Genomic DNA, 19,797 nt, shown 5'->3' on the forward strand with positions numbered 1-19,797 from the left:
GTCCCTGATTACCTTTTTTAGTTAAAAGTCTAATTTATCAAATATGAGAATAGAAATTTCTGCTTTACTCTTTGAGTTATTCGCATGTATGACCTTATTCTGACCTATTATTTTTAGTTTGTTTTTTCTTTTGGCTTTAAGTGGAGTCTCTTGTAAACAAAGTATCAATGACTGAAATCTTTTCACCTACATTGTTAGCCTGTCTTTTTATTGGCGAGTTCAGATCATGCACATTTAGAGTGATTATTGATAATGAATTACTATCAGTCATTTTGTTATGATTTTGACTGCTTAATTTTTCTGTTTCTTTTTCCAATACTTTTTATCTTCTCTTTTTGGGTGATTTTCCTTATAATTTCTGTCAGTTTCTTTGTTCCTTTATCTGTGGGTCTCTGTTCTAGATTTTTGGCTAGTGATTACCATGGAGGGTTTACTTAAATCTCTGTCTTAAGTCCTTGATGAACTGGTATCTGCTATCCAACATTTAACTCCATTTCTTCCTCCCCCTTAGTTTTTTGTTTTGACTCATAGTATTCTTGCACATGCTTCTGGTGGTGAACTGCTAATGCCGTTTTGCTAAGGAATTTGAGTTTTATTTTTTCTTTTCTTGTAGAATAACTCTTTTCAGCATTTCTTGAAGGGCAGTTCTGGTGATGGTAAACTCTGTTAGCTTCTGTTTGCTTGGGAAAACCTTTATTCAATCTTCATACTTGAATGATAATTTTTCAGGATAGAGAATTTTTGACTGGGAGTTCTTGTCTTTTAGGATTGTGACCACTTCATTCCACTCTCTTTTTGCTTGGAGAGTGTCTGGGCTAAAGACCTAGAAAACCCTAATTTGGAGACTTTGTAAATTATTTTTTTCCCTGGCTTCTTGAAAAAATTTTTCTTTTTTCTTTCTAAGAAGTGGGGTACAGGCCAGAGTCATGGGGGGTGCGAAGATTCACCAGAGAGAGCGGGGAGCAGAACAGGCAGATGTAATGAAATACACTGCTGAGGGGAGCAGCCGGCAAGACAGGAAAGGTCTGCTGCACTATGTGTTCCCAGCCGGCTGGGGATTGAGCTTGCCCTGCAAAGGCCACGGACAGTTCATAGCGTTGCACTCAATCCCTTGTGCCATCAGGGAGGCCCCCCAATTTTTTCTTTATCTTTGATTTTGGACTGTTTGCACTGATGTGCCTAGGTGTAGACACATTAAAAATTTGGGTGTTCTGTTTCCTGGACATCAATGTTTAATTCATCTTTTAGTTTAGGAAATTCTCAGTTATCATTTTTTGAATATGGTTTCTGCTCCCATTTCTCTCTCTTCCCCCTTTGGGATTCTGATTATTCTTATGTTTCCTCTTCTAATTGAGTTTTATATTTTCATAGAGTTTCCTCATTTTTCCTTTGTCTTTTCTCTCTTCTTCTAAACAGGTGATGTGTTCATTTGAGTCTTCTACCTCTAAAATTCTTCATTCTACTAGTTTAATTCTATTTAAAGTGCTTCCTAGATTTGTCTGCATTTCATCCAGTGTCTCTTTTTGTGATCTTTTTATATATTCAATCTCTTTGGTGAAGAACTCGCTTTGTTTCTGGATCTACTTTCTATGATCTTGCACCCACCTATCTGCCTTTGACTGACCTTCAAGTAGCTCATTTAGCATTTTTGATATTGTTTTGAGGTCTTTATCTGATAACTCCTCTATTCTGCACCCTATATATTTGTCCCAGGACTTCTTTCCTTCTCCTTTTGTTTTTCCATCTTGTGTTCAGACGCTCCTTGCTTTCCTAGGTGTGTGTTGCCTTATTTGCTATTTGTGCATGTGAATGTGTGTGGTTGGGGCACTGGGAATTTAGATTTGTTTATTTCTCTCCCTAGTTCACCTTAGCATGAGGTGGGAGCAGGACTGGAGTCTGGGAGTTTAAGACTCGATCTCAGTTTGAGGAATGGAGTTGTTTTCAGCTACCTCCTCTTCTTTTGTTCCACAGGAAACTGTATTCTGTGCTTAGGTTGTTTAAACTTCCCACTCTGCCTCCCTGCTGCTCCTTTCTGCAGTGGGTTGTGTTCTATGAAGATTGAGTCTCCAGGTGGGAAGAACTAGGTCTGGACCACCAGTCTTTTTCCCAGGACTAATTTGCACTTGGTCTGATAGCAGGGCTGCATGTATGAAGGTGGGTGTGTGCCAAAGTGTCACTGACTTTCCACAATGGCTTTCACTGCCCCATTCCTGCCTCTGTCTTTGCTGCTGTTGCTGCTTCTGCAATGTCTGTGCACTATTTGCTTACTTTCTCAAAGCATTCATGAATTATCTCACAAGTCCTCCGCTCTGCTATTGGACTTTTTATGGAGTCCAGGCCTGGTTCTGCCTGGCTTCTCTATGGTCTCTTCCAGGAAGGGGATGTGAGGGAGTTTTTGCTGTCCACTCTGACAGATTACACTGCATTCCCAATTTTCTGGATCTGCGCCTGCAGAGTTCCCACTGTCCTAAATAGGGCCTGTACCCACTCATATGTCAGCCGAGTTCCTCCAGGGAATTTTACAATATCCTAGGTTGCCCCCATAGTGGTTGGATGGTCAACCCCCAGTCCAGTCATGCTCCCCTTCCCTTCCTCATCTGCTTACCCTTATTGGCTACCAACTTTAGTTCAAGAGCTCAGTGGCAGGCCTCCCCAGTGGCGCAGCGGTTGAGCGTTGGGTTGTGAAGCTGCCCGCAGCCTCTGCAGCACCAGTTTGATCCCCGGCTGCTCCCCGGCCACCGGAGGAGGGTCCCACATGGCGCGCAGACCTCTCCTGCTGCCCGCTGCTCCCCTCAGCAGTGTACCTCAGTCCTTCTGCCTGCTCTGCTCCCCTCTCTGGCTCTGGTGAATTCTCTCACCCTCCCGTGCTTCTGACTGTACCCAGTGCTTGTATAAATAAATAAATAAATCTTTTAAAAAAAAAAAAAAAGAGCTCAGTGGCATCTCTATAGTTGGAAGGGAGGGTCTGGATCTTCCTATGAGCAAATATTATTTTTTATAGGGCCGCCCTGTTGGCATAGGCAATTGAGTGCAGCACTGTGAAGTTGTCCACAGCCTCTGCCGTGCCAGTTTGATCCCCGCCGGCTGCAGAGATGCCCACATGGCGTGGCAGACCTCTCCTGTCTCGCCCGTTGCTCCCCTCAGCAGTGTATTTCAGTCAGTCTGCCTGTTCTGTTCCCCTCTCTGCCTCTGGTGAATCCTCTCACCCTCCCACACATCTGGCCTGTACTCCGCTTCTTGAAAAAAAATTATTTTTTTATAGTTCTTTTTCTTTTAAAGATTTATTTATTTTTATACAAGAATTGGGGTACAGGCCAGTGATGCGGGGGGTGAGAGGACCCACCAGAGACAGAGTGTGGAACAGAACAGGTAGACTGACCGAAGTATACTGCTGAGGGGAGCAGCGGGCGAGACAGGAGAGGTCTGTCCTGCCATGTGGGTTTCTGCCTGGCCGGCTGGGAATCAAACTCGTGCTTCAGTGGCCGTGGATTTCCTCATAGGTTGCGTCTTAACCCCTGTGCCACCAGGGAGGCCCTATTTTTTATAGTTCTTTTTATGGTAGAGGGTGATACCAACCTCCCTATTCTACCATGTTGTAGGTAGAGTCCCTGCAAAAGTTTTCAGCTTTTACTATTAAGTATTATATTGACTATAGGTTTGTGGTATATAGATTTTATTATGTTGCAGTAAGTTCCTTCTATTCCTATCTTTTTAGAGTTTTTATCATAAATGAGGAATAAATCTTATCAAATCCTTTCTCCGTATCTGTTGATATTCATATGATTTTTGTCTTTATGTTTGTGATATAATATATTACCTTAATTGATTTACATATATTAAACCATTCTTGCAGTCTGGGATAAATCTCACTTGATCATGATTTATAATCATTGCAGTGTATTGTTGAATTGGATTTTCTAGAATTTTGTTGATAATTTTCACAGAGATATTGGTCTATAGTTTCATTGTGGTGTCTTTTCCTTGTTTTGCTACTAGGATAATGTTGGCATTATATACTGTATTATGGATTATTCCCTCTTATTGGATTTTTAAAATGATTTGAGCAAGATGGGTGCAAGTACTTCTTTGAAGGTTTGATAGAATATGTTCATAAAGCCATCTGGCCCTCAGCTTTTGTCTTGGGGGATATTTTTGATAGCTGTTTCAACTTCATGACTGTGATCAGTTTATTCAGCATTTCTGTTTCATCTTAGTTTAATCATGGTCAGCTATATTAGTCTAAAAGTTTGTCCATTTCATCAATATTATTGAATTTAGTGACATATAGTTGTTCATAGTAATCTCTTATGATCCTCTGTATTTCTATGGCATCTGTGGTAATCTTTTTTTTTTTTTTTTTTTTTTTGGTGGGACCCTCGCTGGTGGCCGGGGAACGAACCGGTGTTGCAGAGACTACGGGCAGCCTTGCAGCCCAGCGCTCAACCGCTGCGCCACCAGGGGAGGCCCTAATCTCTCCTCTTTTATTTCTTATCCTGTTTAGTTTTTCTCCCTTCTTTGTTAGCTGAGCTACAGGTTTATCATTCAGTGTATCTTCTCAGTATTAAGTTACTTATTTTGGCTTTTTCTTTTTTGTTAATCTGGGCCTCTATTTGTTTTTTTAATGTTATTTTTAATTTTTACATTGTTCATTTTTATTTATTTATTTATTAAAGTTTATTTATTTATTTATACATACAAGCACTGGGTACAGTCAGAAGCGCGGGAGGGTAAGAGAATTCACCAGAGCCAGAGCAGGGAGCAGAGCAGGCAGAAGGACCGAAGTACACTGCTGAGGGGAGCAGCGGGCGGCAGGAGAGGTCTGCGCGCCATGTGGGACCCTCCTCCGGTGGCCGGGGAGCAGCCGGGGATCGAACCAGCGCTGCAGAGGCTGCGGGCAGCTTCACAACCCAGCGCTCAACCGCTGCGCCACCGGGGAGGCCCTACATTGTTCATTTTTAAACAATATTTGCCTCCCCCCATTCCTCAGGTGTAGTCCCCATAGAGTTTCCTTAACCAATGCACCGGTGCACCATCACCTCAGTCCCCTGTGCTCCTCCCTCCCTCTGATCCCTCTTCTTCCTCCTCCCCCGCAGTATGTCTCTGATTTATAATTGTCTGTTTTAGTTTTGTTGTGTTTTGTACTGTTATTATTTTTTCACACTGATGGGCCTCTATTTGTAATTGTCTTTCCTCTTAAGACTTTTTTGTTGTATCCTATAGATTCTGAAAGAGTATATCCTCATTGTATTAGGCTCTTGTTGTATTGTCTTTAATCATAACGTAATGTGAATCCCTATTTCTTATTACCTTTTTTGGTTGGAAATCTATTTTATCTGACAAGAGTATAGCGCTTCCTGACCTTTTAGAATTGGCGTTTGCTTCTAGAATTGTTTTCCAGGCTTTAACTGGAAGTCTGGGATTGTTTTCATTGGTAAGATGGGTTTCCTGTAAACAATAGGAGGTCAAACTTTGTTTTGGAGTCTAATCACTCTTTACAATTGGTGAATCCAAGTCAGTTACCTTTAAGGTGACTATTGAGAAATAGTGCTTATTGCCATTTTGTTATTTTTTAAGTTTGTTTTTGTCTTTATTTGTTGACATTTTTCTTTTGAATTTTGTTCAGTTTCTTTTCCCATGTCTTAAGCATTACTTCTATGGTTTTTGTTTTAAGATTCTGCTGAGAATAGTATATTTGTGACCTTTTGGACTGTGATCTCAAATTTGTTCTAGTGGGTTACATTGTTACTGTTCTCCTATACATTGTATAATTTAGGTGTATAATCTATATTTGTTTTCTTGTTTCATAATAGTTCCTTTAGTAATTCCTTCATGTCCATGCTTGTGTTGATACATTCTTTTAATTTTTGCTTTTTAGGGAATCTTCTTACTTTCCTTCTGTCTTGAATGATAATCTAATAGGATAAAGGATTCTAGACTGGAAATACTTGTCTTTGAGTATTTTAAAAAACCTCCTGCCATTACTTTCTTACCTATAATATTTGTACTGAAAAGTCCTTGGACAATCTAATTGGTGTTCCCTCATAGGTTACTCTTCTTTCTCTCTCTGCTTTTAATAATTTGTCCTTATCGTTGGCTTTCAACAGTTTAATTATGAGTCTCTGAGTGTGTCTGTCTGGTATTTTGTTTGAAACTCTGGGTCTCTTGGATCAGGACTTCTGGTTCATTTCCCAGATAAAGATGGCACACAGCAATTATTTCTTTAAATAAATTTTCTTTCTTTCTTCTTTTTTTAAAAGATTTATTTATTTATTTATTTATACAAGCACTGGATACAGTCAGAAGCATGGGAGAGTGAGAGAATTCACCAGAGCCAGAGCGGAGAACCGAACAGGTTGAGTGATGAAATACACTGCTGAGGGGAGCAGCGGCCGCAGCAGGAGAGGTCTGTTGCGCCATGTGGGACCCTCGCTGGAGACCGGGGATTGGTCCCCGGTGCTGCAGAGGCTGTGGGCAGCTTCGCAGCCCAGTGCTCAACCTCTGTGCCACCAGGGGAGGCCCACTTTAAATAAATTTTCTATGAAAACTGGGTCGCTACATGCAAAAGAATGAAGCTTGACTACTACCTCACACCATACACAAAAATCAACTCAAAATGGATTAAAGAACTAGACATAAGACCTGAAACCATAAAATACGTAGAAGGAAATATAGGCGAAACACTACGTGATTTGCACATCAAAGACATCTTTACAGACACATCACCCAAAGCAGTGATAGTGAAGGCAAAGATCAACAGCTGGGGCTACATCAAATTAAAGAGCTTCTGCACAGCAAAAGAGACAATAACAAAACAAAGAGAAACCCACCAACTGGGAGAACATTTTGCACACAACACTAATGATAAAGGACTGATGACAAAAATCTACAAACAGCTAAAGAGACTCAACAAAAACAAAAAAAATAATCCTGTCAAAAATTGGGCAGAAAAGCTAAAAAGAAACTTCTGTGAAGAGGAAATGCAAATGGCCAACAGGCATATGAAAAATGTTCAACATCACTTGATCAGGGAAATGCAATCAAAACTACCATGAGATACCATCTTACACCAGTGAGAATGGCACATATTAAAAAACTAGCAACAACAAATGTTGGCGAGGATGTGGAGAAAAGAACTCTCCTGCACTGCTGGTGGAGTGCAAACTGGTCCAACCACTATGGAGAGCTGTGTGGAGATTTCTGGACCTACTAAACATAGAGCTTCCATATGATCCAGCAATTTCACTCCTAGGTATTTACCCAAAGGACACAGAAACATCAATTCCGAAGAGCACCTGCACCCCTATGTTTATAGCAGCACTGTTTACAATAGCTAGGCTTTGGAAACAACCCAAATGCCCAAAAATAGATGACTGGATCAAGAAGATGTGGTAAATATACACCATGGAATATTACTCAGCATTCAAAAAAGATAAACACATGCAATTTGCAGCAACATGGATGGCGTTGGAAGGGATCATGCTCAGCGAAATAAGCCAGATAGAAAAAGAAAAATACCGGATGGTCTCACTCATAGCAGGAATCTAGAAAACTTAAATAAGGGACCAGGAAAAAGATAACTATAAGAAAGTGAAAATCAAAATCAACAAAAACTATGAACCAGAGACACTCTATGGGGGGGGGGGGCATGGAGGGGAGGATTGGGTCAAAATAAGGGATTGCAATTGTATGGGGAATATAAATATAAAATTTATTTGCTTTCTCTTTCTCTTCTTCTGGGACCCATGGGATATGGGTGTTATTTCCCTTTAGGTTATACCAAAGAGCTCCTTACACTTTTTTCATTTTTTGATTCTTTATTCTTTTTTTTGTTCTGTTTGTGTGTTCTCTACCCGTATGTATTCAAGCTCACTGATTCTCTCCATTACTTGCATTTGTCTAGTGTCGAGACCCTTTACTGTATTTTTTAAGTTCAGGTAAAATATTTTTAAGATCCATGAGTTCTATTTGTGACAGTTTCATATTTTCTCGATCTTCATACTGTATTCCTGTTTTACATTATCCTTAACTCAACGAGCATGGTTATAACTATTATCCTAAACTCCTCTTCAGGCATATTCTTCGGTTCTGCTAGGTTGAGACTTCTCTTAGGGTTTTGTTTGTTTGTTTGTTTGTTTTTGCTCCAGCAGTTTTTTTTTTTAAGATTTATTTACTTATGCATACAAGAACTGGGGTACAGGCCAGAGGTGTTGGGGGTGAGAGGATTCACTGGAGTCAGAGTGGGGAGCAGAACAGGCAGACTGACTGAAATATACTGCTGAGGGGAGCAGCAGGTGAGTCAGGAGAGGTCTGCAGTGCCATGTGGGTCAGCTCCCTGGCCGGCCAGGGATCGAACTTGTGCTGCAAAGGCTGCGGCCAGCTTCACAGTGCTCTGCTTAACCCCTTGTGCCACCAGGGAGGCCCTGCTCCAGCGGGTTTGATATGTTCTTCAGACTCTTAATTTTTAATTTTCATGAGTTGTAGCAGGGAGTTTTCTTATCTTACTAAATTGACTTCATACCCCTCGTATAAGAAGCTAGGCACAATCCTATGTTTTTAACCTAGTACCTTTAGGTGCCTACTCTTTCACAAACAAGTGCCTTGGTACCTGTCCAGATGACTGGGGCACTGGTGATGGTAAAGAGGCAATCGGTACAAAAGAACTGGGGCAGTAGAGCACCAAAATTTTGCCTCCAGTGAGCATCATTATTTAAGCTTCCTGTTGTGCTGTGGGTACTCATGTTCTGTGGTGGGGAATCCAAGTGATTCCCTCCTCTGGGCCAACTTGTTAGCCAAAATACGTCATGTAGTCTCTTGCCAGCCTCAGCCTCTAGGCTGTGGTTGAATTCTAGATATGGGACTGGGAGAGGATTATGGTTAAGACAGGGCCACAAACCAGGACTTATCTCTTTACTTTTCAAGTGTGGCGACTTACCAGGGTGCTTGCTGCTGTTATTAAGATCCAGGTGCTTAAACTCTGGTTAGTGAGATTATTCAGTCGTTTCAGCTTTTGTCTTGTGGGGGGTGAAGAGGGTAAGCCATGTTTTTTGAAAATCACAACTTTCTGCTACAAATAGTAGCCTTGTCTAAGAGGAGGCCCAGGTGATCTGATCTCTCTGGCTGCTGGTTTGGGCTCCGACTGTACTTGATTGGAAACTTCAGGCTCAACCCAGAAATCACCATTCTGTACCCCTACTCTAATAGTTCTCTAGTAGTGAACTCTCTGCTCTGCAGGCCAACTCTGTGCAGCCCCTTCTCCGGCAGAGTGCCGGGTCTCCAAAACCTTTCATGTGGGTGTGTGCCCCTGAGTTAACAGCAGCATAGGGGCTCCACTCGGCAGCCACCGTTCCCTCTGCTCGGTTTCACTGCTCTAATGTCTCTGTAAACACAGTTTTATTATAGCTTGTCCTACCTTCATTGCTCCTGGTGTATGTGAGAATCATCCATTTATCTTTTTTTTTTTTTTAATGCAGGCAGTGAGAGGGCTCCCCAGAGACAGAGTGGGGAGCAGAACAGGCAGACTGATTGAATACACTGCTGAGGGGAGTAGCAGGCAAGACAGGAGAGGTCTGCTGAGCCATGTGGGTTACCTCCCTGGCCGGAGATGGAACTTGGTAGCTTCATAGTGCTGCGTCTTAACCCCTTAACCCAGGGAGGCCCCCATGACGGGTATTCTTATAAAAAGAGAGAGATTTGGACAGAGACAAGCACAGAGGGAAGAGGAACGTGAAAACACACTGAGGAAGGGGCCATGTGATCATAGAGGCAGAGATTAAAGTGATGCTTCTACAGACCAAGGATTGCCAGCAACCACCAGAAACCAGAAAGAGTTAAGGAAGGATTTTTCATTCCAGGTTTCAGAGGGATTGCCGCTCTGCTGAGCCCTTGATTACAGCTTCTGGTCTCCAGAACTGTGAAAAAATAAACTTCTATTGTTTTAGCCTCTCAGTTTTTGATATTTTATAATAACACCCCCTAGGAAACTAACATAAACCCATTTATTGGGTAAATAAAAATTTACATTTATACATTGAATTCACATTCAATGGGTGTGGGTAAAGCAAACTGTGGTACATCCTTCAACTGAGTAAAACATGGTTGAATTTCAAAAACATTATGCTTGAGTGAAAGAAGCCAGTTTCCAGAGGTTACGTCCTGCATGATTCCATTATGTGATATTCTGTTAAAAGCAAATTTGTAGGGACAGAGAACAGACCAGTGTTTTCCAGGATTGGGGAGGGACCAATCCTGGGGAAAAAAGGGGAACTCATGAGGAAAATTTTTAAAGTCATGGAACTGCTCTGTTTGTGGCAGTGGTTACATGGATCTATGCCTGTACGTCCAAAAAGAGTTAATTTTATGGTCTATGAATTTAGCTATTTTAAAAAATGAAAATATACACACACATATAACCGAAATTATTTTTTTAAAAAATACTTGAAAATAAAATTTCTGTCTGGGTCTTTGCCAGAAGGATTCCTTTGTGAGGGCTCTGCTATATACCACATCTTGTGTTCTATGTCCCTATGCTTCTATCTGTAAAAGGAGATCTGTCTAAAGTAATGGTTTACATAGACCCCCCCCTTCCACACACACACATACCTAATGGTGTCTCTGAACACTCCTCTTGTAGAAGCGGAGGTAAGAGTGGGTTTGGGAATAAAAGATATTGCAACTGCACCGAGCTTTGGACACACAGGTCTGTGTCAAGCAAAGTAGCTGTACTTTGATTATGTGTATATATATAATCACCTAGAACCCTCTGGATTAGGATAGCTGGTTCCAAACTAGCACTTGGGGGAGGTTGAATAATCCTAGATTCCAGGGCACACATTCATTAGTTCTTTTGGCAAGTGCTGTTGTGGATCCCAGTATATACCGAGGCTCTGGTTCTAATGGTCAGTGATTCTAAAACAAGGCCTTTTGGGGTGGAGGTTGGAATTGTATTTCTTGCTTGCATATGGGTTAAACACAATGATACAATGGGAACTCTGATGTAATGGCTAGAAATCTAGGCCTCCTCTGAGGTAAGGTCTTAAAGAAACTGAAGCTATTGGTTTTTTTTTTTTTTTATATAGAGGCATGTTTTATTTATTTATTTGTTTGTTTGCTTGTTTGTTCATACATGCACTGGGTACAGTCAGAAGCGCGGGAGTGTGAAAGAATTCACCAGAGCCAGAGCGGGGAGCAGAACAGGCAGAAGGACCGAAGTACACTGCTGAGGGGAGCAGCGGGCGGCAGGAGAGGTCTGCGCGCCATGTGGGACCCTCCTCCCGTGGCCGGGGAGCAGCCGGGAATCGAACCGGCGCCGCAGAGGCCGCGGGCAGCTTCGCAACCCAGCGCTCAACCGCTGTGCCACCGGGGAGGCCCTGAAGCTATTGGTTTTTGCAAACAGGAAGATTTTGGGGAAGAACACTTTGTAGATAACTACGGGCTCCTGACAGATGGGGCAAATACCATTGTGAGGTTGAATGTGTTGACCCTCAACCAAGAGGGCCAAAGAGCATCATTAATAACATGAGCTGCTCTTCACTCTAAGCATGAAACCATTCATGTATAGGTCCCATGCAAAGGAATCTAATTGTCACCACAACACTGTGAGAGAAAGGCAATCACTGCTTTGACAGGTGAGGAAACAGAAGTTCTGAGAGGCCCCAGGTCTTGGTGAGATGATGTATCATAGGTGACAGAGCTGTATCCTGGCTAGCAGCTCTAGCTTTCCACACCACAGTCCATGAGGAGACAGAACTCCTTCATCCCTACATCTTTACCCTCCTACTCCTGCCCCACATCCCACTCCCAAACCTCACCCGCACCCCTCCCCACACTGTACCCCCACAGGCTTGCGGTCTCTCAATACTGTGCCCTGGACAAGGGAACTTCCATTTCCATACAGGCTGGTGGGGATTGCGGAAGGCACCTTGAGACTTTGCCACCTAGCACAGCACTCAAGAATTATTTTAAAACTTCATATAATGGAATGATATCTTTGAAAACTATTTTATATCTAAATTCTTTCCAGAAAACCAGAATCGGACTACTGTGGTTGAGGGTGGGACTAAGGCTATCCTGAGGCTCCCCCAGGGCTCCCAGAGCACCCTGATAAAGCCAGTTAGTTTGGTACTAACTGTGAGAGGCAGAGGGTCACTACGAATTTAAGGCTCTGGCTTTGGGTTGGGAAGGACCAGCCAGCAATCTGGGGGGCTTACTCTTGGATTAGTTGGGCAAGGGCAGGGCTCAGGGTTCAGGCCATCTGAACTGGGTACAACCCCCTACCCCCAAGCCCCCAAACCTTCACGTCCGCACCCCTGCAACCCCCAAACCTCCCAAACCTCCACCTCCTCACCCCTAAACCCCCCCCCCCTCCCCAAGCTCCCACTCCCCCTTAGGTCCCAGCAAACACCACAGGATAAGAACAATTTTTTGCCGTCTTACTTTAATGAATCTGATTTAAAGATAAGACTCACTAAGCTAAAAACTCCAATAACCCTCTCCCTTTAAGCTTGCCCTTCTAAAAGGCATTGTGTGATTTTCTTAACCAACAAAAGTTCGAGTTTATTGTTGGTGTAGAATCCAGAGCCGATGTCATGGGCTGGCCGGGATGTTTCACATCGGCAACATCAAACGGACCTCCTTCTCATAGATGTCGGGGATCACACCCACTGGGGAATCGACCATGTGCACTGTGTTCTTGCTATATAGTTTGAATTCATAATGGATAAGTTGTTCCCAAAAGCCGTTGTTAGGCCGGATGATGGGGCGGCAGGACTTTGTCCACGTGTGGGCATCCAACAGTGTCATGGCATGGTACTTCATGAGGTAGGCGAGGCAGAGGGCGGCGGAGCGACTCACGCCAGCAACGCAGTGCAGCAGCGTGCGGCCTTGCTTCATTTCCACACTGTGGATGTGATCAGCAATAGGGTCAAAAAAGTCGTAAAGGCGTGAGCTGGGAGCATCGGCCACTGGCACCTGTACATATTGAATGTCTTCATAGAAGGTGTTGACCACCTCCACTGAAACGTTGATGACTGTGGTGATGTGGTTGCTGGACAGCATTAATTTATTATTGGCAGCCACACCATTACTGATGTACAGGCTGTTGGTTATCTGGGAGAGGCCATGGACCGAGGGCTGTGGGACAGCCTGAGTCGGAGGGGGGCACGAGGATGTTGTCATAAGGTGATGGAACTGTGGTCTCTCTGTGCCAGTGCAGGGCACCACTCCCGCCGCAAATTCAGGAAGCAGCAACGCCGCAATGTGTCCGGAGAGGGTGTGGGGGAGAGAAGGCCAGTCACTGGTCACTAGCCTCTCCCTACCCCCTGCGTCACAATGCCCCTCTGCCAGGCATTCTGGTTTCCATGGCAACAGCTGCTGCTGCTGGGAGGACTTGGAGGGTTCCTCAGAGAAACTCTGAATATCTTTTTCTTTTTTGTCTTTCTTCACAGTGGTTTATTTTCCAAGTCCTAATTCTTATCTGTCTCCCACGTTTTAAAATGTTCTGTTACAAGATATCTATTTTATGCTTCAATTCTAGGACTACACTGAACACTATAAATGTTTCTATTGTATTGAAAAACTTACACTTTTTCTGCAAGGGGCAGTATCATATTTTAAGTTGGGGAACAGCATTTGGCTCATGTGATATGCTAATCTCTATCAAACTGTAGCCAGATAGGGGTTTGGCCCCCCTGGGTGGGCTGCCCTGATATGGCTTTGATGATTGTAGCCATGGAATCATGCTCTGCTTACAAGCACATCAGGACTGCTTATAAGGAACATTGCTTACTGATATACCCTTTATCTATGGTAAAGTTGTCTGGTGGAGGACAGTTCGCACTAATTAAGCTGTGTCACAGTTCATTTGTACATACAGCCCAAATGATTTATCACTCGATTCTACTTATTACCTGAAACAACACCTCATATTATTTTGTCTACTTTTTTCAAAAGATTTCCCACATACAAGTCATTTTGACAACCACGGGTGATCTCTTCCCAGATATGTTAACATTTCTGCAATAAGTCAGTGCTACATCATAATTGGGCCCAAAGTAGATTTTAAAAATTTTACTTGAAATTTACTTCTCTCAGTTAAGATTTTTGTAGAATTTGACTGAAGATTCAAAAGAACTATAACTTCAAACTAAAAAATTGTTTCACAGAGCAACTAAGACTCATTACTTCAGCCTCATTCCCCATCATTTTGGATTCTGTGTAAAGGTATGCTGTGACTATAGGCAAAGATAAAATGGATGCCAGCCTGTTTCTGAATGGTCAAGGAAATGATAACTTGAAAAAAACAGCACACTTTTCTTTGTCTCAGATAATTTTGTATTACTTAAATTGTCAGGAAGAAAACAGAACACAAGTACTAAATAAATATGAAAACATATTGTTGGGGATAGCTCAATTGGGCTAAAGTTACTTTTTTTTAAAGATTTATTTATTTATTTATTTATACAAGAACCAAGGTACAGGCCAGATGTGCAGGAGGGTGAGAGGATTCACCAGATACAGAGTGGGGAACAGAACAGGCAGACTGATGAAATACACTGCTGAGGGGAGCAGTGGGCGAGACAGGAGAGGTCTGCTGCGCCATGTGGGTAGCTCCCTGGCCAGGTGTCGAACTCGGGCTGCAGTGGCTGCAGGACTGCTTCATGGGTTGTGTCTTAACCCCTTGCATCACCATGGAGGCCCTGATTTTTAAACTTTGAAAATGTAGTAGAAGTAACCAAAAAATTGTATTATTCTCAAAGACAAGTGTGATTCTATCAAGTAGATTCATTCATTTATTCTTTAAGCCAATATTCCTGTGAGGCATGTTAGATGTTTTAAAACTCTGCTGTGGGGGGTTTCCTGAATAAATAAAGGGTTTTTTTTGTTTCCTCTTCCTGAATTTGGAAACAGGTCGCTTTCCAATTCCCACCTCTCTACTTTTCCTTACTATTTAGGGAAGAACATGTATAAGAGATTTGCCAAGAACACACTTTCTTTCCACCATTGTGGAAAGACCCCATATTAAGAAATAGTTAATGTTTAGATTTCTCAGTTCAGTAGTGAAGGCATTTTCCAATATGATCTAAGTCTGATTTTCGAATCTTAAGAATCTATTGTGCCCTAGGCATTTCACCTATATAAATTTTCAGTACTGACCAAACAAATCAAATATTTTTGGTAAATACTGAGGGAGATAGGAATACATGACCCCAAAATAATATGCCACTTTGGCATGTGGATTGTCTTAAGCTGAAGACAATTAGGACCAAAAGACTCAGGAAGAGTTTTTATCTCCCCTCCTTCCCCTTTAACTTAAAGGAATTTAGATAGAAGGCAGGAAGTGAGCTATTATCAGGGAGTTAATTCCAATGGATATAAGCTAAATGTGATAGACTGGGGGAATTTGTTAAGCCCTGTTTGTTCAGATTCCTTCCTGAGTCCTCACTGTCTTTGCTTGGCATGACAAACATTTGGTCCTAATTATCAGACTTTTGATCTTCTCATCTTCCTGTGAATTGCCTTCCTTCCCTTTGAATTCCCAGCTCTATAAACCCTCTCCTTAGTCCAAGATGGTATATACAGCTCATTTTGCCTGAGTGTCTCTGAGCCGCTCTTGCCAGCGTGACACACCAGTAAGTAATTAAGTTGGTTTTTCCTCCTGTTAATCTGTCTGATGTTAATTCAACCCTTGTCCAGCTGGAGAAGCTAGAGGGGAGAGGAAAAGTTTTCCTCCCCAACAATATAAAATAGACATTCTTGCTTCCTTTTTTCTTGCTATCCCTCTCGCTTGAGAAATCTTTCATGTTCCTGTCAGTTTACTAAATCCTATCCAAGCCTCAAAACCCAACTTCATTAATAAAAAAAGAAAAAAATTAACTGATCATCCAATCTGTGTCAGGTATGTTCCTAGCATTATGGTGATCCAAACTTTTAAAATAATATTAGCCAAACTGAGCTGTCCCCAAAATTTTTCATATTTATTCAGTATTTGTTGTGATCCAATACAACACACACAGACCCAGATATCAAAAATCTTGTAGTTTGGTCAGAGAGATAGACAATCACATGAGAGTGCAGAAGAGTGATTCATTGTTTTATATGCATGCATTTGGGGACAGACACAGTCAGAGGATGTCATAAAAGGATTCACAGAAAACATGACCTGGGACAAAGCTTTTTGTTCATTTGTTTATTTATATTACATAAATGATATATATTATATAAGCTATGTTATATAAATATTATATTATTTATTGTTTATTCTGCACAAGGTTTTGTGTTGAAAAAATGTGAACCTATAGAAAAACTATAATTGAACAATGCTGCTACATATCCTAACAGTATAATCCCCACAGAAAGGGGAGGATTCAGGGGTCTCCCTAGTGGCACAGGGGTTGAGTCTCAGCACTATCAAGCTATCACCAGCCACTGTAGCATGAGTTCAATCCTCCACTAGGGAGCTAACCCATGTGGTGCTCCTGTCTCGCCCACTGCACCCCTCAGCAGTGTATTTCAGTAGATCTGTTAGGGGGAAATAATGTCCTGAGTTAATCCCATGCAGGCTTTGTGGACCCCACCCCCACTCCAGACTAAAGCCATCAAGACATTGGGAAAGACAAATCCCATCACCACCAAGGGAGGGTGGCTGGGACCTGAGGGTGGAGTTGGGCAGCCAGGTTGGATATAAAAAACCAAACACGTGGGCCTTGGGCTCTCTCTGGCTCGCGATCGCTCGCCTCCTGGCTTCACCGCTCCTGGCTGGCAGCCAACTCTGAGAGCGCCATTTTGGGATTCCTGATCAGCGGATAGGGTAGGACTCATTTAAAACTTTGTCTCCCACTTTTCTCCCAGAGCTGTACATTTCCTCATTTCCCTTTCCCTTGTAAATAAACCTTTTATTAACCTTTCACGTGTGCCTGCAGTAGAGCATTGATAAGTCCTTTCAAGCGCGTGGGTGAGGACCCACAGTCAAGCACCCCGTTTTGTATCGGGGTTGCTCTACAACAGTTCTGCCTGTTCTGCTCCCTACTCTGTCTCTGGTGAATCCTCTCACCCTCCCCCCACACCTCTGTCCTACACCCCAGTTCTTCTATACATAAATAAATAAAATAAATCTTTAAAAAACAAAGTTATTCTTATTAAAAAAAAAAAGAAAGAAAGAGGAAGTTCCAGATTCCCTGCCCCACCCAAGGAAGGGTGGAGATGAGCAGCAAGGAGAAGCTAGACAACTGGGAAGAAGACCTGGAGGGGGCATGCGAAGAAGTTGTTTTGCCTCTCGGCCTTGGGCTTGTACCAGGGACTTGGGGGACATGGAAGGAGACACTTGGAAAAGACAGAGACATGGATGAGAGACCCGTGGGGAGGCTGACAATGGCAGCCTTCATCTTGACTTGGTTTTTGATTTTGCTCCTTTCCTTCCAGACTTGCCTGGCCCCTTCTGCCCCTTTCCTATGGGTCTCCACCAGAAGTTGCCTTAGACTTAGGGCAGGCGTTCAGGCCTCAGTGACTCTGCTTTGGGCCAAGTTTGGTTGGGCAATTACCCATGTGGGGAAGGGTAATTTTCGGTGTTTGATTTGGAAACTATCTTCCTCTTTATTTGTCTCTATTGCACACTCATGTTCAATTTCGCACTAATTCTATTAAAGTTCTTTTTGATTGAAGGTCTTATGCATTAAGAGTATATTTGCTTTTATGGGGTGGATGGCAGAACCCATTTAGAACATGCAGGTTTGGGGGTGCCCAGGGTGCCCCTCCGTCTGCCCACTAACAATATCATTTTTCTCTCACTTTAGATATATAAACATATTTATTTGTTTGCCTATTTCTTTTTTGCAAACCATTGGTTGTTAATTGAGATATAACCACACATTAGCCCTTCAGTACATATCTCCTAAGAGCAGCTACATTCTCCTATATATCCACAATACAATGGCCAGTCTCAGGAAATATAATCATATTCAAAATTCACCAATTCTCCCTAACGACTTTTTTTTTTTTTTGGTGCTGTTCTTTTTTCCCCCCTTTTGGTCTAGGATCACACATGCTTCTTTAACATCTTTTAATTTAGAACAGTTTCCAAGCCTTTTGTTTCAGTCTTTCCTGACAATGACATTTTTGAAGAGTTCAGGCCAATTTTGCAGAACAATTTTCTATTTTTCTTTTTATACATTTTAAAAGAACAGGTTTATTAAGAAAAGGAGAAAGAAAAAGAGGCACCTGCATAGGAAATACTATCAGAATGTATCATTCTTTGTGCATGATGATGGGGCCATATGATATCTATTTGTTCCACTAATGATGATGATAATTTTGACCACCTGACTAAGGGAGCATTAGCTAGATCTCAACATTGTAAAAGTAACTTTTTCACTTTGTAATTAATAAGGACTATGCAAAGTGATACTTTGAGTTTGTGGGAACATCTTTGGAAGAGGACTTTGAAGGCTGAAAATGAGTTTTCCCATACAGACAAGAGAGTAGAACATACTAGACAAGAAATGAAGTATATACAAAGACATAAAGGTGTGAAATAGTGTGAGGAAGGCTCAGGACAGTAGCTCAGAATCACTGTAACATACATAGTAAGGCAGAAATGGTAGGTGGAGTGGCTAGATGAACCAGTAGCAAAGATCAGACATGTGCTTGCAGCAGGCACTTGGGCTTGATCCTGTAGGTCATGTTGGTACCCAGGAGCATTTTATGCAGGGAAATAGCATAATCAACTTTGACTTTTAGGGTGTTCATTTATGGCTCTGGATGAATTTGGGGGGGGGGGTGGCAGAAAGCCAGTCCTGGAAGAAGTAAGCTCTCACAATAATCTAGGTGGACATTGATATACATATTAAACAATCTTCTCTGACATGGAAGCTAGGCCAAATTAAAATATAGGTCATTTTAAGTATACACATGGACCAGGCCACATAAGATAATGGAATATTAAATTTCCTATGTATCAGAATCCAAAGATTTTGGTGTTTTTGAGAAAGGATAGTGAAGGCAAGGTACTGAAGATGTAGATAATACGTTTAAACTGAAGGATGGTAGTGATGAAAAAGGAAGTGAGAGATGAGGGCGCAGTAGGGAGTTGAATGTTACGTTGTCTGACAGACAGGTGGGATGGGCAGTCTCCGGCAGAAGGCCTTAAGGTGGGGAAAGTGGAATCCCTGAGTATTCAGCACAAAGAATTTTTGTGTGTTATTTCCATTTCTGTGGGGGGATTGGAGGGGGAGGGAGTGTGTTGCACCACTATATAACACCAGCAGCAAGTCAGCTCAAGACTCCTTAATAGGGGGGGCTTCCCTGGTGGCGCAGGGGCTAAAGACAGCGCTATCAAGCTGTCACCAGCCACTGCAGCATGAGTTCCATCCCTGGCCGGCCAGGGAGCTACCCACTTGGCACAGCAGACCTCTCCTGTCTTGCCTGCTGCTCCCTCAGCAGTGTATTTCAGCTGATCTGCCTGTTCTGCTCCCCACTCTCTCTGGTGAATCCTCTCACCCCCGCACCCCTGGCTTATGCCCCAGTTCTTGTATGCATAAATAAATAAATCTTCCAAAAAAGAAAAGACTCGTTAATGGGCTTAGCCTGGTTATCATTTTCTGGACAAGGAAGGAGACAGAGGAATATGAATGTATAAGTATTTAAATAATAACACCCTCTGGGGCCTCCCCGGTGGCGCAGCGGTAGAGCGCTGGGTTGCGAAGCTGCCCGCAGCCTCTGCGGCGCCGGGTTCAATCCCTGGCTGCCCCCTGGCCACCAGAGGGTCCCGCATGGCGCGCAGACCTCTCCTGCTGCCCGCTGCTCCCC

The 19,797-nt window shown here is 42.7% G+C and overlaps 1 protein-coding gene across 1 annotated transcript; it reads right to left on the bottom strand.

Annotated features, from left to right (window-relative positions):
• Positions 1 to 12,427: 12,427 nt before the first annotated feature.
• Positions 12,428 to 13,296, bottom strand: DUSP21 (dual specificity phosphatase 21). The gene has a single exon (XM_037513080.2). The coding sequence runs from the start codon at positions 13,171 to 13,173 to the stop codon at positions 12,604 to 12,606; it is 570 nt and encodes a 189-aa protein (XP_037368977.1). The 5' UTR covers positions 13,174 to 13,296; the 3' UTR covers positions 12,428 to 12,603.
• Between the last annotated feature and the right edge of the window lie 6,501 nt (positions 13,297 to 19,797).

Source organism: Talpa occidentalis, unplaced genomic scaffold (assembly GCF_014898055.3).
Source record: "Talpa occidentalis isolate TD23 unplaced genomic scaffold, MPIMG_talOcc4v2.1 talOcc4.15, whole genome shotgun sequence".
In the NCBI taxonomy this organism is placed as follows: Eukaryota; Metazoa; Chordata; class Mammalia; order Eulipotyphla; family Talpidae; genus Talpa; species Talpa occidentalis.